Source organism: Calliphora vicina, chromosome 3 (genome assembly GCF_958450345.1).
Source record: "Calliphora vicina chromosome 3, idCalVici1.1, whole genome shotgun sequence".
In the NCBI taxonomy this organism is placed as follows: Eukaryota; Metazoa; Arthropoda; class Insecta; order Diptera; family Calliphoridae; genus Calliphora; species Calliphora vicina.
The window spans coordinates 2,864,921-2,890,791 of NC_088782.1; the positions used below are offsets into that span (position 1 = coordinate 2,864,921).

The 25,871-nt window shown below is 31.2% G+C and overlaps 1 protein-coding gene across 1 annotated transcript; it reads left to right on the forward strand.

Annotated features, from left to right (window-relative positions):
* Window positions 1-9,291: 9,291 nt before the first annotated feature.
* Window positions 9,292-17,670, forward strand: Prat2 (Phosphoribosylamidotransferase 2). The gene is made up of 6 exons (XM_065503920.1): window positions 9,292-9,638; window positions 9,702-9,877; window positions 13,313-13,633; window positions 13,700-14,311; window positions 14,373-14,715; window positions 17,311-17,670. Exons 1-6 carry the CDS (start codon window positions 9,614-9,616, stop codon window positions 17,460-17,462), a joined length of 1,629 nt encoding a protein of 542 aa, XP_065359992.1. The 5' UTR covers window positions 9,292-9,613; the 3' UTR covers window positions 17,463-17,670.
* The last annotated feature ends 8,201 nt before the right edge of the window (window positions 17,671-25,871 follow it).

Below are 25,871 nucleotides of genomic sequence, written 5' to 3' on the forward strand. Positions count from 1 at the left end.
TCAAGTGAACCAACTTTTGAAATCGTTGTGTTCCGATCAGGATGAAACTTGCATCAAGGTTAATCCTGTAGTAATTCAATTTTATGTCGTGAGTTACAAAACATTTATTTTGATAGATATCCAACTCGAATCCCACCAAAAAGTTCTTCAAGGAAAAGACCTAAGTTGTCTTTTTTTGAAAAAACAGTTAAAAAAAATTGTGATTTTTGAAAAAAAAAAAAAATTAAAAATTGCTTTCGAAAGATTGAGGAAATAGCTTTGTAAACTATTTGGGACACATTTTGGTAACAATAATAGGTAAAAAGTTTTGTGAATGAGAAAAAATACCTTTTTGGGCAAAAATTCAAATTTTGACCTTCTCTAACTCAGAGAATTCTTGACCGTTGTTGTTGAAAAATTGTATCTGAATAACTATCCATCGATTTCAAAAGTTTGTTCACTTGACATAATCTCCCATTTATTAATGAAAAAAATTTTATGAACAATTTTTTTTTCGTAAAAAATAATTTGGTTTAAAAAATATTTTTCAAATTGAACGCCAAGCTAATAGCCAAAGTTGTTCAGATATTTGTACAACTTTTTCTGATGGACACCTTTTCAGTTTAGATGTTATAATCCAAAATATGTTATTTTTGTGCTCAGTTTACAAATTTTGACATAAATTTAGCATTCAAATAAAATTGAATGGTTTAAAAGTTATGTGCAGTTATGTATGTTAACTTTTATAAAATTTTTACTTCTTGTTAAATTTTCCAGACATGATATTTTTGAGCAGGCAAGCTATCGAGTCCAAAAGACTTTGATTTGATAAACACTTGCAATACATAATAACTGTGGTAAATTTCGTTATAACCGGAGATGACAAGAAGTAATATATTGGACTGTCTATGAGATGTATTTTTAACTGACTATTTGAGGTCAACAACATGTTAAAATAACTAGTAATGTAACTGATCAAGTAACCAACCAGTTAGGTAACTGACTCTAGACAACCAGTACGTGAATGAAATGTGTTGACTACTTTGGATCAGCTATCATACAATCTAATTGTTACACAAAACGACATTCAAGTGTTAAATGAACTATTTATGTGACTAGTAGAGATGAGCGATATTTCCATACCTGTGACTTAATATCACTGTGATTGTAAAATCACTGGTAACAACAGTTACTGAATATTGCAAGTAACAGGTACATTTAAGTCGTTCTTTTATATTTTTCAAAACGTTTTAGAAAAATCACTAAAACAACTGTAGTAACAGGTACTTTTAATATCGTTCTTTCACATTTTTCAATATTCATTGGTAACGTTTTTGAAAAATCACTGGTAACAAATTGAGAAAGTAACAGATACTTTTTTAATGTCGTTCTTTTACGTATTTCAACAAACTGTTAAATGTCGTTCTTTTACATTTTTCAACATTCACTAGTAACAACAGTTACTGCCTATTTTTAGGCGCATAATTTTATTTATATATAAATGCATGAAAATCAGCGCAATAGCTATATCTCCAACACACCGCTAACCGTAATCCAATAACAAAATACACACAAAAACCTTTAAAATTTTGCATTTGCAATGATGCAATACCATTCGCACTTAACAGTGAATACCGCCAGTGTATAACATAAAATGTGGAGTACCATATCAGTTAGTTCTATTAAAATGTTGTTGCATTTGCTTAATTCTGTTGTTTTCCTATGTTTTTAAATCAGCAAATATTAGTTTTTGGTTAACGTACGAGCAGATTTAAGAATGAAAATTACATATTCTTCTTAACATAATTGTTATTTTGCTTAACATAGACAATACGTGATGAAGGTCACTGTTTAAAAGAACAGTGATTTATAAATCACTTTCACTGAGAACGACGTTCTTCAAAAATCACGGGATCGCTCATCTCTAGTAACTAGTTGTCACCCTAAGCAAAATCGCAAGTTCGGGACACAGACCAAGAACTGCTGGGAAACGTGGAATCGGACTGTTGTCCCCTTTAGGATAGATCATCATATTGGTTTACTAATTTCTGTTAGCCACTGTATCAAATGGTTTTAATTTACTAACTTTACTCCCGGTATAGACGACTAGGACTAGCAGAAAAGTATGTGTTAAACGTAATAAAAAAATGAAATTTTATATTCAATTTTTCCTTTATTCTTTTGATTATTTTGGTAAGAAAAACAACATTTAAACAGTGACTCTATTATCATTCTCATCTTCATCATTACCATCGGGAGGTTTCTCATGGCAGCAGCCAGTACTTGTATCATCATTATTATTATATGAAGAACAAACAAACATTTACCCAAAATATAAAAAAAAAAATTATATATATTACAGGGCCACAGAATGGTGGACTAAAGTTTCTCTAACAGAATGAGTGCATTTATAAAAGTGTGTGTGTTTTATATTAAAAAAATCAAACAAACAAACAAACAACCCAGCAGTTAAGAAAGTAATCAATGTATCCCTTGTAGAAAGTAAATGTCTCTAATATCTGATCACTTGGTTGACTCCAATTTATATATTTTGGTTCAGTTGTCATGTATGTGTACTTTGTAGTGCAGAGAGAAGTCAATTGGTTGCTTTATACATTCCAGGTAAACTAGTGAGAAGTCAATTGTCACTTAAGTGTCTCTATGTAATCTAGAGAGTAGTCACTTTAAACAGGTTTTGTAAAAATTTGTCATTTTAGTGTCTCTAATTAACCTAGAGTGTAGTCACTTTAACGTTTATTTTGTACTGCAGTTGAGAAAGTGGTTATTTTACCCACCAAAAGTAATCTATTGGAGGGTTGTCGGAGGAAGATTTGTTTACAAGCAATCAGTTATTGGAATGTTCATGATATGTCTTTTTAACTGACTATTTGAGTTCAATTAGCACCAGTACATGTTAAACTAACTAGTTATGTAGCTGATCAAGTAACCAGTTAGATAGCTAGTAAGATAACTGAGTCTAAGTAACCGGTATGTGAATCAAATGCGTTGACTACTTTGGACCAGCTATGACAGTAGTATTTTTATCCTAAACGACATGCAAGTGTTAAAATCACTAGTCAGGTAACTACTTACATATGTAAAATCACTAGATCGAGACAGTTCGGACCAAGAACTGCTGGGAAACATGAATGATTTTTCGTAAAGTATCTGTGTGTATGAGTTGGAGTAAGTTTATGTATGTATGTAGGTATGTGTGTGTGTGTGTATTATGATGATGATTCTAGCTGGACTCATGCATTATTCAATAGAATTTCTAAATGATTATTCTTTATGTGACTGTTTATTTCTTTTGGCCATTTATTCATTTCTTTGCTTTTTTATTGTGTTGGCGATTTTTTTTTTGTTCTCGTTCATATATTTATTTTCATTTTGGTTGTTTTTGTTTTTGATATCAATAGCGAGTTTCCACATGCTTGACTTCACAATGATGTCGAGAACCATCAACATCATAAAGATGACCAGCAGCTTTAACAGTTCTAGTGACGCATAACGAACCCAGCACTAACTGACCGCCAGCCATGGATCCACAACATTTTTTTTAATGTTTTTGTTTAACAAATTCACATATGAAAGCATCTCTTTTTCCTTTTTATTTTTTAGTTTTTATATAAAAGAAATATATATTTATTTTTCTGTTTTTGGGTAAATTGTGTGTTGTGGATGGAAATCTGTGGGTTTTTGTTTGAACCATTCAGAGTGAGTTTATTTTGCCAATGATAGAATGAAATAAACTCCACCCATAAATATACATGAATACTTTTTCGTATACTCTTCGTCTCTGCCACTCCCTTGTCCCTTGTTATTTATTCCTTTTGGCAGTTGAATTCGATTGCCATATTATCATTGGATTTTATTTTTATTGTATTTTTAGTTGCGGTCAATGTGGTCGAAAAAAACTTAAATAAATTTTATTTGCTTTTTTCCCTCAATTGAATAAAATGTTCTTTTAATGTTGTGATGAAAATTTTAATTTTTCCATTTTTCCCCATTCTTTTGACAATTCAAGCATACCCTGCACTTTGATTAGCAGGGAGTAAGTTTGCATCTTTTTGTCTAAAAAGGGATGAGTTCAAAGTGGTTTAATAAAATGTCTTTTCAAATGTGTTTTATATTAAATAGCATTTGTTTCCAATATGTTGCAAGTCAATAATGAAAACAACCTAATACTAATATTAAATTTACTAGAAAGAAAAATTCGACTTAAGTAATTATTTCATATTTAGTTAGTTTTAATTCAATTTGCTTTAAGTTGGTAGTTGGCAAAAAAAAAAAAACGTGTTCAACTTATCACCTTTTTCGTAAGTCTATTTACTTGTCTGGATTTTAATCAGAGTGGAAATTGTAAAATCTTTATTTAGTTCAAATAAATGAATAAATAGAATTGATTTTTTTGTTGTAAATCTGCTTAGTACACGAATTCACTCAATTGCATCATGATGTCTCGTCAGTGAAATGTGCTGACCCAAACTGAAACATGTAAAGATTTCAATACAAACAATTAAACTGATAATTAACCCATTGTTTGCGAAACTTTCAATTTCGTTTTGCTGAGGATGTTTTTAATAAATATACAAATAAAATTTACAATATTTAGAAATGGAATGTCAACTAAATTGCAGTAATAGCGTGTAGAAATGACAATTAATATTTATAACAATATTTTATATTAATTTTGTAAAAAAAAATTATGTTTTTCAAGTTAAATTTGTACTTAATTTAATGTACTGCATATTTATTATCATTGTTTAAAATGGGTTAAACAATATTCGGACAATAAGCATTCGGTGCGATCATAATAACATTTCCTTGTGTTGAGTTTTATTTTTAGAATTAAATTGGGAAGGTGTCATTCTATTATTATCGGACTTTTTAAAATACTCAGCAAAATAGTTGAGCAAAATTAAAGTTTTGAAAAATACTTTCGTTCAGCAGTGCTTCAAAACCCCTGCACAAATCACTACTATTTCAAAATTCTAACTTCCCCAAAAACCATGCAGCACTAAAATACTGAGAAAACAAAATTAGTATTTTCCAAGCTGGAAATAATGGTCGGATTAGTGTGACACATGCTATAAAATTGTAACGCAATGCCAAATTGGTTCTTAAGTTTGGATAAGGAGTAAGATTTATGCAGGGATGGCTTCATACATTTTTTTTTGCAAAAATTATAAGGAGTGGTCGTAGAGCGCTGAAATTTGGCACCGATTATTAAATGGACCAAACTAAGAAAAAAATTAAATTTTATCAAAATCGACCACGCCCAACGCCCACTACCCATACAATCCAAATTGATTTTTTCGCATAAAATTGTTTATATCCAAGCAAAAGTCTAGAAATTTGGTACATAGAACGTATGCTAAGTTTTATTAAAATCGGCCATGCCCACCGCATACCGCCCATGCAATACATTTTTGTGCAAAAATTATAAGGAGTGGTCCTAGAGCATTGAAATTTGGCACCGAGAATTATATGGACTAAATTAAGAAACAAATGAATTTTTATCAAAATCGACCACGCCCACCGCACACGAAACCCATAAATAGATAAGAATTTTTTGATATTTCGTTTATTATTTGACAAAAAATTTTAAGTTTTCATTCTGTTCCGAAAACTATTTTTTCTTTTTATCGAAACAAGACAATCACACCTTTCATTTTATTAAAAAAACAGCTTGGGAGAAAGTGGGGCAACATTTTTTTCTCCTTGGAAAATCCACAATAAAATAATTATTAGAGGCTTATAAATATGGCCATATCTTCGGCCATATCTAACGGTTTATGATATCCACATAATTTTTTTTTTTTGTATTTATGGAGAAATGCTATATTTTTCGAATATGTTAAAGTTAAATGGTATTATTAGGAAAATTATACATAAATAAACCACTGAATTGCGTAAAAATATAAGTAAATTTTTGCTTAACACCCTTGCATGGACTTTACTTCAATTTTTAAAAAAAAAAATAAAATTTTTCTTAAAACTATCAGTGTACATTTCATCTTTAAACATTTCTCTACAAAACTGCATCATTTGATTTTTGAAATTAAGTGTTTGAAAAATTGACTTTTTGACACCAAAATCCCTCTGTGCAACGCACGGTGGCGCCACTTGAGTTTTTTGGTTGCAAAAATCATAACTTTTGAACCAAATGAGATAATCAAAAAATGTAAAAGGTGCGTGTTAGCAAAGTTGAAATTAGTGGAAAAATCAAAAAAAAAATATTTTTTAAAGTTTTTGGATTTTTATATTTCTTATGGCTTTTATGATTTAAAGTTGTTTCAGAAAAGAAAATTTTTGGCCTTTATTTTCCAATATTTTTACAATATAAATTAATTCAAATTATTTGCCATTGTTTGGTATGACCATCTTTATGGCAACATATTGATTCGGAGCCAAAAGAACTACTCATATTTTGAGGCCAAGAACGAATCAAGCCAATATCGGATACTCTGTCCCAAAGGGAAGTGTATCCCACACGCAGAGAAAAAATATAGCTGTGCATGTTTACTGTAACCATTTCAACATTGTTACAAGTTTTTTAACAATATTATAGTTACAGTACCCATTTACATGATTGTGGTAACCATAATATGGTTAACTTACGATTCACATGATTGCAGCAACCATATATATGGTTACAGTAAACAAATATATGTTTGTGACAACCATTTAAATGATGAAGGACTGACCATATTATGTTATATCATAATCTATCATAACAACATATTATGATAAAATTATTCATCATACATATGGTTGTCACTAACATATATTTGTTTACTGTAACCATATATATGGTTGATACAATCATGTGAATCATAAATTAACCATATTATGGTTACCACAATCATGTAAATGTTTACTGTGACTATAATATAGTTAAAAATCTTGTAACTATGTTGAAATGGTTATGTGACCCAGCGTTTTAATGATGTAATATTGCGGTTAAATGTCTGGCCGCATATTTTGGCAGTTCTTCGGCCAATGTTCCCACCAAATACAAAGAACTACCTTATCGGCCTATATATCTCTTACGTTTGGGTTATCGTGATATTCTTTTATAATGTTCAAGCATCATTTCGTACAAGCAAAATCGTCTTTCAAGGACTCTCGGCTTCAAGTTGTATAGTACCCAATTTCCTTGCTTTTGGGTGAATCCAGATGATACTTGAGTAGCTCTCAATGATTTTGCAAGCTTTTGTTGAGTTTGGCAACAATCTTCATGGAGCAATGCCTCAAATTCTTGGTCTTAAAACATTTTTGGCTGGCCTGGGCGATCTCTGTATTCCGTGTCAAAATCTCCACTTCTGAACCATACAAACCAGCTGTCGCACGTTGAAACCGATGAAACACATTCACCTTAAGCTTCGGTGAGCAATCGTTGTACTTCAGCGGCACATTTTTACAAATTAAAGAAGTAAAGTTAAATGTTCCGTATTTTTCAGTCATAAAAATAACTTTGCTCCAATTCAGTTACAATGTAAACTCATTTTCAAACTTTAGAGCCGATGCGGCATGGGTTAACGTTAACCAAATGATGTTAAACAGGTTCTATTTCTAATGTGATTTGGATTATAAGTTAACTTAAACAAATTTGTTTTCTAGTCGATTTAGGTTTCATTCTAGAAATATTAATTTCAGTTAAACCCATTTTTATTATTTATGTTATTTATAGTGTATGAAACAATCTAGTGCATCTCACTGTGTGCAAATTGTTATTTATTATTGATTTTTATTTATTTATTTATTTATTTAAACAATATACATATTATTTTTTAGTTTTTTCTTTTGGCTTCGTGGGGTGTTTATTTTTATTATCAAAGTATAATTAAAATTTTTCCATTTCATTTAATCGCTCTTGTTTATTTTTACAATTTTATTTACAAAAAGCTGATTGTTTTTTTAAGTCAACAATAATTAAAAACATTAAATATTATATTAACCAGTGAGGACGACCATATAATACCTTTAACGGGTAGATATTGGACCTAGGATTACATGGAAAATTCAACATTCTAATTTAATCTTCATATTAAAATTTCTTATATAATCGGTGTTGTCATAGAATCCAATAGTTGTCGGAATCGGTTTTAAAAACGAAAGTTATCGGTTTCATATTCAATCTAGAATTAAAATCTTTTCATAAGTCAAATGTACTTTTTTTGTCGTTTTCAAAAATGCAGCATTGGTAAATTCTGAACTGAGCATTCTAAACATTTTAGAGGAATTTAATAATTTGATAGGAGACACTTACGATTTATAATGATAACAATCAATTTCCGGGTAGACTTGTTTCGTGCTGAGTTTCGTATCGACAATGATACAATTAATATATTTATTGGAATGCATTCAAATGCAATCTGTGCTTTAACCAAATGATCACATTGAATCATAAATTAAATTTTAGATGTTATGGCTGGTGTGAACTTACAGTACAAACGCATGATGTTGGTGTAGGGTGTATAAAGTAATAAAATATAATTGCATCAATAATGATGAAAATATTATGCCCACAAAAAGATGATTAATTATGCAAACTCGTAAGATACGTGTAGAATTCCTTTTTAATGTAGTTCAATGAGCCATTCTTAAAAGACCTCATTGAGTACCATGAAGAAGGGGGGCTTGTCCAACGAAAATAAATAAATAAATAGAATCATTTTATTTAATTGTCCAAATGATAATAATAATATTATTATTATTATTTACGCACGCACATTAGAATTGTTGTTTATTTTACGCGTCATTTAAATTTGCCTATTTTAGTTTTAGTTGTTATTTAGATTTAGATTAATTAAGTAAGGTTAGTCATTTTTTGTATTTAAACTTAAATAAATTTGAAATCTCAAGTAGTGAGTCTTCTTATCTGTTAATTAAAATGCCTGGGAATATTTTCATTGCTGTATCTGAGTAAAATACTGATCTCTTTCATCATTTATATTATCAGTATCATTTATATTAAATACAAATTAATTTTTTTATTATTTTATTCTATATACTTGGAAATATTGTACAGAAACCTTTAAATAAGCTATTAAGATTAATTTCGTTTTGGTAAAAACGTGATGAATTCATGGCAAGAATTTCAGTTTCAACTTAAGCGGTCTATTGACTGACTGGCTATTGTCAAGTTCTCTGTTACATTATTCCATATAAAATATTTATATTTTTATTTTTAAAATTGGACATTTCTTTGCCATCCAATTTAAGTTATAGTTTTTTTTATTTATTTAAAAATAGAATAGAGATGTTTATGTGATTTAACTCGTGCTAAAAAAAATAACACTAAAAAACACAAAAACATTTTTCAAATTCTTATCAGTTCAAAATTTGCGTGTACTTGTACTTGTTGTCGTTGTTATTGTTTTCTAGTAAACAAGAAACTATGCAATAAATCGATTAATCGATCGGCCGTTCAAATATTCTGAATTCATTTGAAATATATGGGTTTATTCTGGGCAAAATATTAACAGTTTGAAAAAAGTATTCAGAAGATTAAGACGTGCTTGAAATTATTTTTACAATAAATAAATTATTTAAATTAATAATATTAGTAATAATAAAGAAACAAAAAGTGTTTGAAATTATTACAAAAATTAAAGTTAGTTACAAAATGAATTCCAATATTACTTCGAGTGGTAAGTTTTGAATTTGTGTATATTATTTGTGCTATTTTACTATAAAAATATTACAAATTTTAGTGGAAATTACTGCCGATTCAACAACAGCAAATTGTTGTGGTGACAAAAGTTTGTGCAAAAAATCCTTTCCCGACAAAAAATACAAAGAAATCCAGCCGAAGGGGAAAGACGTGTCAGGCCTTACATGTGAATGTGGTGTGTTTGCGGCAATTGCATGTGGTGATTGGCCAACACAGGTTAGTTTCAAAATTCTTTCATAATATAAATTGTGCACAAATATTCAAGACAAAAAATTAAACATTTTACAAAATTTAAATAAATGTTTAGTTTCGGTTTTAAACAGATTTTCGGTTTTGTGCTAATTTATTAAATAGTATAATATTATAGAAACATAGTGTAATAGACGGATTTTCTGAAAGTCATAACTCAATTTGCTAGAGGATATTAAATATAGATTAGAAGGTTTCTATGACTGTCTGCTCTCTGTTACTAGCAATTATAATAATACAAATATCTTTATATTATAAAATTCAAAATTTAATAGAAATAATGTTCACACTGATTATACTTTAGAAAATATTCCGTTGAATTAGGCTTATCGAATTCTAAATATTTTTTCTTTTACTGCTTTAATTCTCTGATCTGTGCCTCAGCTATTATTACACGATTCGAATCTTGAGAATATGTATTCAGATAATCGTATTTTTAAGTTAACTGGATTTAATTTAATTAAATTAATTAAACGCTTAAGTACTATTAGAAAAAAGTATTCAAATTGTGTAACTCATTTGTAGATCTGCTTTTTATATCCAAATACAATAGTCTAATTCACAATCTTGTGTATTTGTATTGCAAATTTATGCAATATTGTTGTATTTCTGTATATTTTTTGTTAGCAAGACCATTTACACAAGATTCTGAATTGTGCTAGTATCTTTATCGTTTTCTCTATAATTATGTTACCGTAATAAAACAAATACCGTTACCGCTAAAATACCGTTACCGAAATAACACAAAATATAGTTTTCGTTAAAATATCGAAATAATCCAAATTAGAAGATAACTAACTTTTTGAATCGGTACTTGCAAAAATTTCAAAACTTTGAAATTTAAATAAAAAACAAAATTTATAATTTTTGTCCCAAAAATTTATTTTCGACTTTACTTTTAACGGTATTGTAGTCTGCACAGAATTTTCTGATTAAAGCCTTCATCATGAGTGGCAAGGGTATATATAAGTTTGTAATTTCTGCATTCTTCATAAGCGACCCCAAGAAGTAAAAATTCTGGATCGGTATAGATCGCAGAGTCGTTATAGCAATGTTCGTCTATATGTTGAAATAACTTACATACTTGATTCATACATCAATATATCCGAGAAAATCGGCCCACAAATGGCTGAGTTATAAAAAAACAGGGCAACCTCGATTTTTCGAATATTTTTTAATCCGTTTTTTTTTTAATTTTAAATTAAAAAAAATTTTGAGATTTTTCATTTCAAAAATTTATGAAAAATTCAACTTTTTTTATGTATGTAAGTTCATATGTATGTATGTGAGTTCAAAAAGCTATTTTCAGCATACAGTAGATAAAACTATAATAATTTGGATAAATTATTCTTACAAAGAAAAAAACTTTGAGAAATATTATAAATGTTTTCCATTTTTATACCCTTTACCATGAGTGGAAATTTTGTCATTCCGTTTGTAATTATTCTGGATCGTTATAGATAGATATTATGCATCGTTATATATAGCGATGTCGATATAGCCATGTCCTTCTATCCGTCTGTATGTTGCATTCAACTTTCTGTAGCCCCCAAATTACTTACATACATGATTCATACATCAATATATCGGGAATTTTCGGTTGCTATTTAAAATCGACAAAATTGGCCCACAAATGGCTGAGCTATAAGGAAAAAATCGGAATAATCTCGATTTTTGGCCTATTTTTGATTTATATCTGGATTACTAAGTCATTAATATAGTTAATATGGATATCTAATGATAGATATTTCAAAGTCTATTGCAACGATGTATATAAAGCTATATATAGTAAGTTGGACCTACAATGGGTCAAAATCGGGGAAAATATTTTTTTTTCATAAAAAAATTTGTTTTCTTTTTCCAAAAAACAAAAATTTTAAAAATAAAAAAAAAAAATTCAAAAAAATGTTGAAAAAAAAATTTAAAATTTTGATTACCTAAAAATATTAAAAAAAAATTATTTTAAATTATAATTCGGCACAGCCTAATATAACTCTCTTACTTGTTCAAACACAGTTCAAAATTTTGACTTTGATTATTATACCCTACACCACCATGTCCGTCCGTCTGGCTGGCTGGTTGTCTGTCCATGTAAAACTTGTGAGCAAGTACAGGTCGCAATTTTGAAGATATTTCGATAAAATTTGGTATATATAGTTTTTTCGGCTCAATGACCAAGCCTATTGAAACTGGCTGAAATCGGTCCATTATTTCACCTAGCCCCCATACAAATGTCCTTCCGAAATTGGACTTTATCGGTCATAAATATTTCATTTATATATGTATCTCCACAAATACCGCTCCAAATAAGTTTTATATATACAAAATTAATGTCACCAAATTTTGCATCAATTGCAGGAATTCTGTTTTGTTGGAATCCATAGAGTCCGTTTTATGCGATCACTTCGTTTCAGTTTGATTTTTATTTACTTAAGTATTTTGGAAAGCGATGTTTTTTATGCTTTTGCACTAAAATAAGAATAAAATATTTCACCGTCTCAGAGCGTGAAGAAACTTTAAATTTGTTGGAAACAATTCTGTTGTAGTATATTGTAAATTTTACTGAAAATTTGCGCTTTTTTATAAAACTGTAAAAGAAATAGGAAGAAAATTGTTTTTAGGTCAATAAGTCAGTATTTGTACTTAACAGGTGATTTAAGTACGGCTATACTTTTGAAGTGCGAAATGTACTAGAAAAATTACAATTATTCTGGTTTACAATACATTTAGCTTGATACCCGCCTTATCGTTGAAACCTTTTAGAGTATAGGTTATTTATTTCATAGCGATTTCTATCAAAAGTGCTATAAATTTAATTTCTGTTGCAAATATAATTTTCAAACCAATTTTAGTTAAAACCTTTAACAGTTCTTTAATCTACACCTCAATACATGAAGCTTCCTATGAAAATTTTGTCATTAAAAGATTACTGAACAATTTGTTGTTTACTGACCGATTTCTACAGATCAATGAACTGTAATGACATCAATAATTCTTTAGCTGAAATTCGTGTTCGAATTATTGTTATTGTTTTCGATTTTCTTGTGCTAGGGATTTAAATGCGTAAACATGTTTTTGTTGTTTTGCAAAACATTTATGGCATTTTAATAATTATTAAAAACAATAACAATTATATGACGTACAACAACAAAAAAATGTCCTTATCACTCACGCTCCAAAGACATACAAATATTGCACATGTACTGCAATTAAATTTAATGAGCACTAGAAGAACACCAATGAAAGAAATTGAGAATTTTTTATTTGTTACTAATGTAAATTTAATTAAATGTGCTGCTGCTATTGACAACAGCAGCAGCAAAACACACACTTTTTTACTGATAACAATTTCCAATAAAATGTTTTTAATTTTTTGTTTAATTTGTTTATACTTGTTCACAGATTGATATCGCTCAAGTCATCTGTTTGGGTCTGGTTGCCTTGCAACATCGTGGTCAAGAATCGGCTGGCATTGCAACCAGTGATGGCAAATCATCGAAAAAATTCAATGTCCACAAGGGCATGGGCATGATTAACAATCTGTTTAATGATGATGCCATCAAGAAATTGCGGGGAAATTTGGGAATTGGTCATACACGTTACTCCACAGCCGCCGCCTCTGAAATGGTTAATTGCCAGCCATTTGTGGTGCATACCTCGCACGGAGCTTTGGCTATAGCCCACAATGGAGAGTTGGTGAATTGTGAACAGTTGAGGAGAGAGGTAAGTGTTTGTTTAATATGGTGACATGTCATGGAAAACTATTTTAAACTTTATTTTATTTAACAGGTTTTGGATCGTGGTGTTGGTTTATCTACCCACAGTGACAGTGAACTGATTGCCCAGTCACTGTGCTGTGCGCCCGAAGATGTTTCTGAACATGATGGCCCCAATTGGCCGGCACGTATACGTCACTTTATGACATTGGCTCCGTTATCCTATTCCCTGGTCGTTATGCACAAAGATAAAATCTATGCAGTACGTGATTCCTATGGCAATCGTCCTTTGTGTCTTGGCAAAATTGTGCCCATTACTTTGGGTGCTGGTAATGTTGAAGAGTGTCCAGCCGAGGGTTGGGTGGTGTCCAGTGAAAGTTGTGGTTTCCTCTCCATCGGAGCACGTTATGTGCGTGAGGTGGAGCCGGGTGAGATTGTGGAATTAACACGCAACGGTTTTCGCACGGTGGACATTGTGGAGAGACCTGATTATAAGCATATGGCTTTTTGTATTTTCGAATATGTGTATTTTGCTCGCAGTGATTCTACGTTTGAGGGTCAAATGGTTTATTCGGTTAGGGAGCAGTGTGGTCGTGAGTTATTTAGAGAATCTCCCGTGGCAGCAGATATTGTTAGTTCCGTGCCGGAATCTGGTACAGCAGCGGCGCATGGTTATGCCAGAGAGGTATGTTTTCAATTAAACTTATTAGAAATAAAATTTCTTATGTCCTATTTCTTATTTGTAGTCTGGTTTACCATTTTCCGAAGTTTTGTGCAAGAATCGTTATGTAGGCCGTACCTTCATTCAACCTTCTAATCGCTTAAGGAAATTGGGTGTGGCAAAGAAATTTGGTGCTTTGTCGGCAAATTGTGAGGGTAAACGTGTGGTTCTTATTGACGATTCTATAGTGCGTGGCAATACAATTGGCCCCATTATCAAATTGTTAAAGGATGCTGGTGCCACAGAGGTGCACATACGTATTGCCAGTCCTCCCTTGTTATATCCCTGTTATATGGGCATCAATATTCCCACCAGAGAAGAACTGATAGCTAATAAACTGAATCCCAGTGAATTGGCCAAATATGTGGGTAAGTAACTTTATTAATAACCCTGTCCAACAGCATTTTTGGAACAGAATATCGAACCTATAATTCTGAAAGGGCATTTTGAGTAGATTATTTTTGTAGAATAAACTTATAGTCCAGCTGGTCTGAATTTTTTTTACAGTTGGTGAAAGATTTAATTTTTTGGTCGAAGGGATACTAAATGAAAAAATGAAAAAAATGTTGTAAGTTAATGTCTGAGAGAATTCTTATTGACAGAGATATATGGTGTAATTTTATGAGGATCATTTTTGTGGATGATATTAACCCACTAGCTTCTTTCTTTAGGTGTCAATTTGACCCCCTTTTCGATAAAATCAAAAAAGTCCTTTCAAGGACATCTAAGGATCCGAATATTCCACGAAAATGTTTGTCGGAAAATATCATTGAGGGTCTACAAAGATACCAAAGTTGTAAATAAAGCTCTTTACGGTTAATTAGAAAAATTACAAGAAACTTTGGGTCTCACATTTTTTAAAAAATCGAATGAGCTGATATTAAAAATATAAATAGTCCTTGAGAAGATCTACAAAAACCATACATATGTATGTAAGTTATCACTTTTAGGTCAAGAGATATTTAGGTTTATTATACCCTTCACCTTCGTGAGAAGGGTATATATAAGTTTGTCATTCCGTTTGTAATTTCTACATTTTTCATTTCCGACCCTATAAAGTATATATGTATATTCTGGATCGTTATAGATAGCGGAGTCGATTAAGCCATGTCCGTCTGTCTGTCTGTTGAAATCAATTTTCTGAAGACCCCAGATATCTTCGGGATCCAAATCTTCAATAATTCTGTCAGACATGCTTTCGAGAAGTTTGCTATTTAAAATCAGCAAAATCGGTCCATAAATAACGGAGATATGAGCAAAAAACCGGGACAACCTCGATTTTTGATCTATATCTGGATTACTAAGTCATTAATATAGACATTATGGATATCTAATGATAGATATTTTAAAGTCCATTGAAACGATGTAGATAAGGCTATAATTGTAAGTTGGACCTACAATGGGTCAAAATCGGGAAAAATATTTTTTAACCCGAATTTTTTTTTCATCAAACAATTTTTTTTGTCATACATTTTTTTTCAAAAAAAAAAAAAAAAATTAAAAACTAAAAAAAATAAATTTAAAAAAAAAATTGGAAAAAACTTTTTTTAAAAAACAATTTAAAAAAAAAAAAATTTGAAAAACAAAAAGTATAATTTGGTGAAGGGTATATAAGATTCGGCACAGCCAAATATAGCTCTCTTACTTGTTTTTTTTTTTTTTTTTAATTTTGCTCGATCTTAGATATGTCGGGCCTACGGAGATTCGAATTTTTTTTAAATATCATCTATATTTGCGATAAAATTTCGAATACAATAAAACAACTTGCTAACGGTTTTCTTGTCCCTGTAAAATCCAAAGTTGGAACATGTAAAAATGGCCGTATTTTTTAAAGGTTCCCTGTGATGGTCTGGTCAGATTTCAGGAGCTCATAATAGATAGGACCCCTTACCTTCCACCAAATACAGATCATTACTTTCGAGCCATGGTAGGCGTTCATATTGTTCAGGTTACGATGATTTTCGTCAAACAACCCGAATGTGAACAAAAGAGCGTAATAGAGCGTAAAAATACTCACAATTCATTCAGTTTCTTGATGTTGTTGTGGATATTTTATTTTTTACCCTGAAGAGCACACAAATTAAATGCCTCTTTTTGCCTACCAATGCTTTAGAGCCATGGATTCGGCTGTTCAAATACGACCTCTTACGCTTCGGTTAATCGCAATGGGTCCATTTCTCATCGCAAGTAATGATTAGGTGCAAAAATGATTTTCTTATAGCGTCCACGCATAATTTCCGACATGCAAAATCGTCTTTCAAGGATTTTTGGCTTAAATTCGTATGGTACCCAATTTTACTGCTTTTGAATGAATCGTGAATGAATTTTCCTTCCGTTTCAAAATCACCACTTCTGAACAATACATTGAAACCGATGAGACACACCATAAGCTTCGATAAGCAATCGATGTGATTCAGCGGCACTTTTTTTCCCGCATATGACGCTTTGTTGGCACAAAATTCGAAATTTTTTAAGCAAAAAACGCTTTGTTGTTTACACTATAATGTGCAATAACTAAGTGGGAATAAATTATTCCCACATTTTTAAGTCATACACCCAATAAAAATATAGCAAAACAAAACCTAATTCATTGAATAAAAATAATTTGGCAACAATTTAGCGTCAGAAGGCTCCCAAAATATCAAAACTCCCGGTATTATTGGAGATTTATACAAACAATTCAAGATTAGTTATTCGCGAAAAATCTGCGGATTTATTTTTACAAATCACTGGATTTTAGGAATTGGATCCCTAATAAGGAACCATAATATATATGCTTTATAGGGTCGCAAATGATTATTGTAGAAACTACTTGATTTCCTTCTATTTAGGGATAACGAGAAAATCAGCAAGTTATCAATAGTACTAAATTTCAAATATTTTCGAAGCCATTGGTATTGAAATTATAAAATTTTTATTTGTTTTTATGTAGTTATTATTAACATTTGCATTTCTGTTTTCAGGTGCCGATAGTTTGACCTATTTAAGTGTGGATGGTTTAGTTCGCGCTGTGCAATACAGCAAAGCCGTTTCAAATCCCATTAAATCTGGCTACTGTACGGCTTGTTTGACTGGAGAGTATCCTGGTGGGCTGCCAGAAGAACTGAGTTGGTAGTTATCTCCCCTGAGCTCACAAATATTATAAACCTTTAATAGATTAGCTGTATATTTATGTAAAATAAGTTTAATTTAATTTTTTTTTTTTTTTGTAAATGTATTTTATTACCACTAAAAATATGCATAATACTCATATAGAAATAAACATAATGTTGTCATAATATTTAAAAATTATGCAAAATTAAAAAAAAGATGAATAAAAAAAACACTGAGACAGAATTTAATCTTAATATTAAGTTGAAATAATCAAATGTTTACATAACTTGGGTGCAGGTTATTATGCCTAATTTGACACTCACAGCTTTAGATATATTCAACCACATTCGCACACCATCCTTGACATTTTTCTTACACTCTTAAATAATTCGATATTTTTTTTGTTTTCATCATGTTTGAGCATTTAGCAGCTACTGCTGCTGCTGTTGTTTCATGTCACTTTAAATGCAAATTTCAAATTTCATTTGCCAAGTTATACGACATAATTATCCTGTCACATGATTATATTTTTCCTACATTCCTTCCTTTAAATTGTAAATATGTACTCGTGTGTATGTCCTGTGTGTGAGAATTGTTTGTGTTTTTTTTCATTTAAATATGTATGTAATAATATTTTTTATTTTAGCAAACGTTAAGGAAATTTATGCAATATGTTTCTTTATAATGTCATCATCATCTTCATCAGTGGTTGTTTAAAGGCCTCTTACCAAAAGGCGTTAACATTTAGAGGAAAATAAAAAATATAAACTAAGGCGCAAATAGGAATAAAAACAAGATACAATAATATGAAAATAAAGGAAATTGAATTCATAAGAAAAATTTCTAATGCTGCTACGTATAACCACAGATATTTCTAGCAACACTGCAAATGTAATGAATAAGGTAATGTTAAGTAAGTAATTGTCACAATTAGTTTATTACTGGAAGTATGTCAGGAATCATAAGTTATATAATGATATAAATGGTTTGCGTAGGTTCAGAAAATATTGATTCATTATATCATACTGATTCCTGTTGACAAAAAAGCAAACCCTGTTTTGCATTTTTAATATTTTTGGTGACAAGCAAAAGGAGGTATCCTGCTAAATATTTATTTATTTTGGAATCGACCTTATGTAACTAAATCACAGTATATTGTACTGCGTACGTATGCTGTTTTAGACTTTTAACTAGATTTGCTTAAGCATGACTTGTCAGTTTGTATCTTGTTCTCCTTTTATTTTTTTCATTTTGTGTAAACAATGGCTAAACACTCTAAACGGGCGTTTAATCCTGTGGATTTTTTTCACTCGGTGTCATCATTATATTGTTATGGGTTCTTTTTCATTTTGCAAATAATTTTTGCAAAAATGTCAAAACTTCCTTACTCCCCCAGTCAAGAATTGCGTAAAGGTTTTTGGAAAATTTTGTTTGTGCAAAAGTCTGAGAAGTTTGTTTAAGAAAAAAAATTGTGGGTATGTGTGTACTAGTATATTGTTTTTAGTGTTTTCAAGTTGATTAATTTTTTGCGATTTTCTAAAATGAAAAATAAACAAAATAACTACAACCGGCAAAAGAACATTTTGTTATTATAAGAATATTATTTCATTTAGTATAAGATTTGCAAATGCTTTTTTTCTGTCTCCTTTATGGACATATTAAGATGGACTGGTTCAATAAATACATGGAGACAAATATAATTAAAGTGCAATTATTTAGAGATTTCTTGCAATATTGACGTATTTCAAACAAAATTGATATGATAATTGACAGTCATTTTAAATTCCTTCAATTTTTGTAAAAAATATAAAGGACTATGATCTAATGCTGTCGCAAATATCTCAATAAATTTAAATGCTCATTTTAAAATCCATAAAAAAATCAGCTTTGCAGCAATAAAAAACTATCAAACATATAAAACAGACACTTTTTTGAAAGACTGCCACACCCGTATGACAACCAAAATGTTGACAGCAATTTTTTTTTTCATTTCGTTTTTTTCAGATGCTCAGGAGGAGTTTTCTCAACTTCATAGAAAACACATTTTCTTTAACAGTAACTGCTTTTTTTTTAAACGACCACTAGTATTACTACCACAAGCATACAAAAGCGCCACAAAACATGCTTTAGAAAAATACACATTTTTAATAACGGTTTTAGAGCAACAAACATTCGCTCACACACATTAAAAAGGAAGGAAGGAAGAATTGAAAGGTTGCGTAGCGACAAAAGATGTAGAGTAGAAAAAAAGGCAACAAAAATGTACTTGCAGACAAACGATGTTGCTATTGTTCTTGTTGATGATAAAGGAAGTTATGTAAATTAATGTTTACTCAACATCTTTTTTCTGAAATGAAAATAAAAAAAAATAAATTTTCTTTTAAACACACTCACTCTCACATACTTGCTGTAGTTATATGAAATAAATAATAAAAAAAAACTCAATGCCGTCAACAAAGGCGTATTTGCGGCTGTGGCTTTTGTTTTGTGTACCCTACATTAGCATTGGTAAGTAATACTTCTTTTTAAAGAAAAGAAACGATATTTGCTGATGAACCTAGGCCAGGAAGCTCACCGATTGGTCACCAAAGATGTATGTTTTCCATCGGTTTCAACGTGCAAGAGATTATTTGTGCGGATCAGAAGTGGTGATTTAGCCATGGATGGGCAAGCATCAATTTGAAGACGTTTGCGAGCAGTAGGATTCATCCAAGAACAGGGAAAATGGGTACCATACGAATTGAAGCTGAGAGACTTTGAAATTATGATTGAACAATATAAAAGAAAATAATTTTTGCACCAAATCGATGAAAAATGGATCCATTACAATAACTCGAAGAGTAAGAGCTCCTATATATTATGAGCTTCCAAAATCTGACCAGACCATCACAGGGAAGCTGTACCGAATGCAACTGATTCCTTTGAAGTGAGCATTGGCCGAAAACCGCCCAGAATATTCGGCCAGACATGAAACCGTAATATTCTATAATGACAAAGCTCAGACACATATTGCAATATCTGTTAAAAAGTATTTAGAATGAAGTGGTTAAGAAGTTTTACCTCACCCGCTTTATAGTCCGGACCGTGCCCGTCCGACTACTTTTTGTTTCGATCGATGCAGAACGCACTTCTCTGGGATACGCTTTACTTTGGAACAGAGTATCCAAAATTGGCTTCTTAACCTCAAAATATGAGCAATACTTTTTGCTCGGAATCCATATGTTGCAAGAAAGATGGTAAAAGTTGGTATCTAACAATACCTAGGACTTCATAAACAATGGTTTGCAATCCTCTTCGATCCTAAGGTTAGTACATAAGGACAATGTGTGAACTATCTTTTTGAGTGTCGATCCATATATTTATTTTTTATTATTTATTATTCTTGGAAGGGTAATTCCCATTCGACTTAATCTTCTAAACTGATTTATCCTTCAACAACATTCATATGATGTTTGTCTAATCCTAAAAAACAAAACAAAAACATGGGACAAGTAGGGGAAGAAAAATAAATAAATGAAGCGATAAAAAAATTGCAATAAATTTTCGCAAGTTAAGGTTTTTTTAACTGCTGCATGTCCTTTGAAGAAAACCGAAGTGGAAATGGGTGGCTGGATTTTGCAATTTAATAAGAATGTGCGCATATAATCAAACATCCTTAAACGCACACTTACTTATGTCAGACCTTTATATATTTGCGTGTGTGTATGTGTTTGCAAACCAAACAATTCAAATAATAAAAACAATAATATGAAAGTCACTTAAGGTAAGTAAAGAAAAGTAAATAGAGATTATGCATTTTGAGAAAAAAAGAACAGAATATTTTCATATAAAGCTAAAAGCCCTAAGAATTATAGCTAATATATGCAAATATAATAAATAAGTAATGAAAATATATGAAGTAGAAGTAAAAGAAGGTCTACTTTAACACACCCCCTACCTAGCTACCTATTTTGTATAAACAAAATGAAATGGAAGTGCTGAAATAAGCAACATATGAAGGAAATCATTTAATATAAACTTAAGTATTTTAAATAACTTAAATATTTATTTATGTTTTTAATACACAACCATTTTCCTATTCCCCACAAATCATTGTGTTAAAGCAACAAGTGTTTCTACCAGCCAATTCTAACACATTAATCACATCAAAGTGAGGAACGTGTTTGGCATAAAACATTTGTTAGAAAATCCATTCCTTACATTGTCATCTAGATTGTGGTCATTAGAAAATCAAAACATCCTGTTAACATTTACTCCTGGTTATTTGCAGGTCATTGTAAATATTCCTTCAACCATAAAATGTCTTTAGTTCACTTCATTATTTGGAAAATTTATTTATATCTTCCTTTTTGGTTGCATGCAAAGTTGACATTATTCTTTAACATCGTAATGTTTTATTTTTGACATTCGTTAAAAAGGACTCTTCTGAAGGATGTCCGTTTGGCAGCAAGAAGACAGAAAAAAGACAGCTCTAAATGACGGACGGACGGACGGACATTAACATTAGTTTATTATTCCTGTATTTGTTTTAAGCTATTTGTTGTGTTTAATTACAATTTTTTTGTTGTTGCTATTTGTAAATAAACAACAAATAAAACAAGATTTTTTGATTTCTTTTGTTAAAACTGTTAAAATGTCCTTTGGTGTCCTTTCAAAGTCTTAGACGGCTTTGATGACTGCCTGGCTGTTATTTTGTTTTTGCTTTGTAAAATGTATCCTTTGCTGTTTGTTGTCTTTGTGTGGTGATGGTCCTTTTGAAAATGTTTCAAATTTATGTAAATTTTATATAAAGTTTCCTGATTGTTGGGCCAAAATTGACACAAACAACACGTTACTAATTCAGTTTTTGTTAGAACGGCTTTCAGTTTAACAGCGCTAAGAAAATATTTAAATTTTTTATTATTTTTGCCATAAATTTAGTTTTATTTAAAATGTGTATGTGAAGAAGATAAAAAAACACTTTTTGGTCATTGTCCTGTGAAGTTTCTCCAAAATGTTTTTAGGCAAGCAATGAATAGGAAAACATTGGGTAAATCATTTCTATGGAGCTCAATAAACCCGAGTTGAGTTCTCCGGATCATCTCTATGGAGCTCACTGAACCCGAGTTGGGTTCTCCGGATCCTAGTACTCCCCTTGCAATACTTAAGTATTCTCTCAACTGAGAGACAGTTACCAATGAATGAATAAAACTCTTAACTAGACTCCATTACTGACAACCGAAAATACTGACGTCAATAAGAAAACCACGCACAGCTCAAAAACCAAAACATTGTGCTGCTACTCGTAGACGCCTTATACTCTATGTAGAGCAAGGCGTGAACCTCGAGCAAACACCTAAATAAATTCTTAAACCAGTCGTCGGTTTAAGATCCCCAGGAAAAATGGCCTCCTAAAAGGGTCCAAATGTGAACATAAGTGAATGCATTTTAATGGTTAAGCCTCAAAAGTGCAAAATTGCAATCAGATCCAGAGAGGAAGCAATCAGAATTTGGCGTAATATAAAAAATGCCGAAACTGATTCGCTGCTCAAAATGGCGAGATCTGCCAAAGTTCTGAGGCGTGAAAAATCTCTACACGAGCAACGCCTCCGAACCAAAGTTCTTACTGCTCCCCGGGGCAGTAAAAGCTATTCGTTAAAAGAATGAAGGATAATGCAAGTTCCTCAATTCCTACGCCTTTAAGGGATGCCCAATCATTCTCTGACCCGCTTGACAAAGCTAACATTTTGGCTGAATTATTTGGAAATATATTCTTTTTACGGTTCCAACTGACCTCAACCTAAAGAAGTCTCCTGTGCCTGATGGTATTACAGCACTGGCCTTGAAGCTCTCACTCTTTACCGTGCCGGCTAATTTTCTATATGTTGGAAGGTTGCTAAGAAGGTTGCACCAATTCCTAAAAACGGAGAGGCTAACAACCCTGAAAATTAATCCAATAGCAATTTGTTCTGCACTTTGCAAAGTTATGGAGAGTATGGTTAACCACCATCTAGTGAAATATTTAGAGTCCAACAATCTACGCAGTGATCGGAAGTAAGGATTTCATAGAGGACGCTCTACTGGTGACATGCTAGCCTTCCTATCAGAAAAATGATGTCGTTCCATTCATCGTTTTGGCGAAAGTAAAGTGGTGGCTCTGCACATTTACAAGGCGTTAGATAGGGTGTCATTGCTTTTGGTGTCGGTAATAACTTCTCTCGATTTACATCGAGCTTTCTCAGAGTTCGCACTATACGAGTTATTGTAGTTCAAGAAAAATTCAGGGGTACCACAAGGCTCGGTTTTTTCTCCTACTCTATTTCTTATCTTTCTAACCGACCTTCTATGTCAAACTTCGAACCCTATCTATTCTTTTGCCATTCAAATTCATTCAATTATAAACCAGGCCTGTCGGAATTGGGGCAATGAGGCAAAACATGAATGATTCCCTTAATCGGAACCTTGTGACAATCTATGAATGTGGTTGTGCAAACAAAGTCAACTTTAATGCACGATCATGCTGTTTAAAGAATCAGAAGCTTTTGATGTTCTATGCATGAGTATTCAGTACGATGTCCGATGGACAAAAAACACATTTTTCAAGTGTAGAAAGAAAGTGCTTTAATTTTTAAAACGGTGTAGGAAATACTTCACTCCATCTGATCTACTTACTATTTACACCACTTATATCCGACTCAAAATGGAATACAACTCTTATGTATGGGCCGGTGCTTCGAAGTCTATTTTAGAGTTACTCTACGAGTACAGTAGGGTATCTAACTCTATTTTTATGAAATATACGTTCTTCGGTAAGTGCTCATCCATGAATGGTCGGAAAATTCGTACTTTAGTCGTACAGTCCATAATGGGTACTGGTTCGATTATAAAAATTTATATCATGCTATCTAAAAAATTTAAACCTAAATCAAATCTCAGATTGATAGGTTCAAGGTTTATTGATCTATATTTTTAACAAATTCTAAAAACACATAAAATCACACCAATTATTAACGCAAAAGAACCCCCGACACAAGTCAACCAACCATGAGATGACACCAACATGTCATAAAAACGCACTTAAAATGACAAAAGAAACAAAAACAATTAAACCACAAAAAAGAAACAAATAAAACCAAACAAAAAAAAACTGACGAATGCAAGTCACACGAGACGAACAATGTTGCTATTGGTTGACTAAACAAATCGTACAGGAACTTTAACGCCATCATGATTTCAACAACATTCACTCGCACACACTTACGTATAATAGGAGTAAAGTAAACACGTACTGCACACACGTTTAATCTCAGAATTTCCCTGCTTTAAACCGGAAGTGAAACATTGTTTTAACTCCATTCTGGCTGCCATAATGATTACGTTTTGTGTTTTCTTTTATGTCTATGGTCATGGAAATATTTTTAGTTTTTAATTTAAACATGGTGTTATTGTTATTGCATAAATGCAACTCTGGAAATGTATATTTTTTGTACTCCTCCATTATAATCCGTTGTAATAGTTGTTGGTACTTTATTTGCTTTCGTTTCAATTTCAAAATAATTATTATGATTATCTGCAAATATGAACGTAGTAGAAATATTCACACTAGAGGACATAAAAATAGCAAAAAATTCGAACATGTTGTTACGAAATTGCACTAACAACTATCAGAATTTAAAGGTCTGTAACGGCTTTCAACATTTATCATGAGTAATGCTCGAAATTTCTACTTGATAACACGCTCTTATTAACATTGGCCCATAATCATAGTCAAACACTAAAGTCGGTTCTTTTTACAAACAACTTTAAAATAAAACCTGCTTTTTATTAATTTGCAACCATAGTCAAAATTAAAGTATGTTTTAAATTGAACCGACTTTAACTGGGTGCCACCGCAAATGTAGAAAATGTTTTCATACAATATACAACAAAAAACAGACAAGTGGCAACGCTGAACAGCTGACATACAAAATTAAAAAAAAATCCAAAAAACGTAAACAATAAAAGTAACCGGGACATCTAAAGAAAGAAAGTTGTTTGTTGTGGAAAAATGGAAAAGATAAGATTAATATCATAATTACGATATTTTGGTACTAATTTTATTGATAACTGTTCAATAATTGCAAAATCTCTACCAATATCTTGTAACTTAAACATTTTTTACTTTGTGACGAACTTTTTTACTCGGCGAAGAACAGCTGATGCTGTTGTTAAACGAGTTAAAAACAACTTCAGCTAGTTTTATATTTAGAGTCGACTTCAGCGTCAGAAGTATACTTTAACTTGTCTATGATAGACCTAAAGTCCACTCTTAAGTAAAGTCGAGTTTAATTCTCTTAAAAAGTACTTTATTTTTGACTATTTTTATGAGCCATTGTTTATAAGTATAACAATGTTAACTGTTAAAGCTGCTAAAAGCTTTAAAAATAGAACATTCTAGTTTTGCCCATTAGAT

Coding starts and splice junctions, on each gene's coding strand:
- Prat2 (XM_065503920.1), top strand. CDS start 9,614: ATGAATTCCAATATTACTTCGAGTG. Junction 9,639..9,701: donor TTCCAATATTACTTCGAGTG/GTAAGTTTTGAA, acceptor TACAAATTTTAG/TGGAAATTACTGCCGATTCA. Junction 14,716..17,310: donor TGAATTGGCCAAATATGTGG/GTAAGTAACTTT, acceptor TTCTGTTTTCAG/GTGCCGATAGTTTGACCTAT.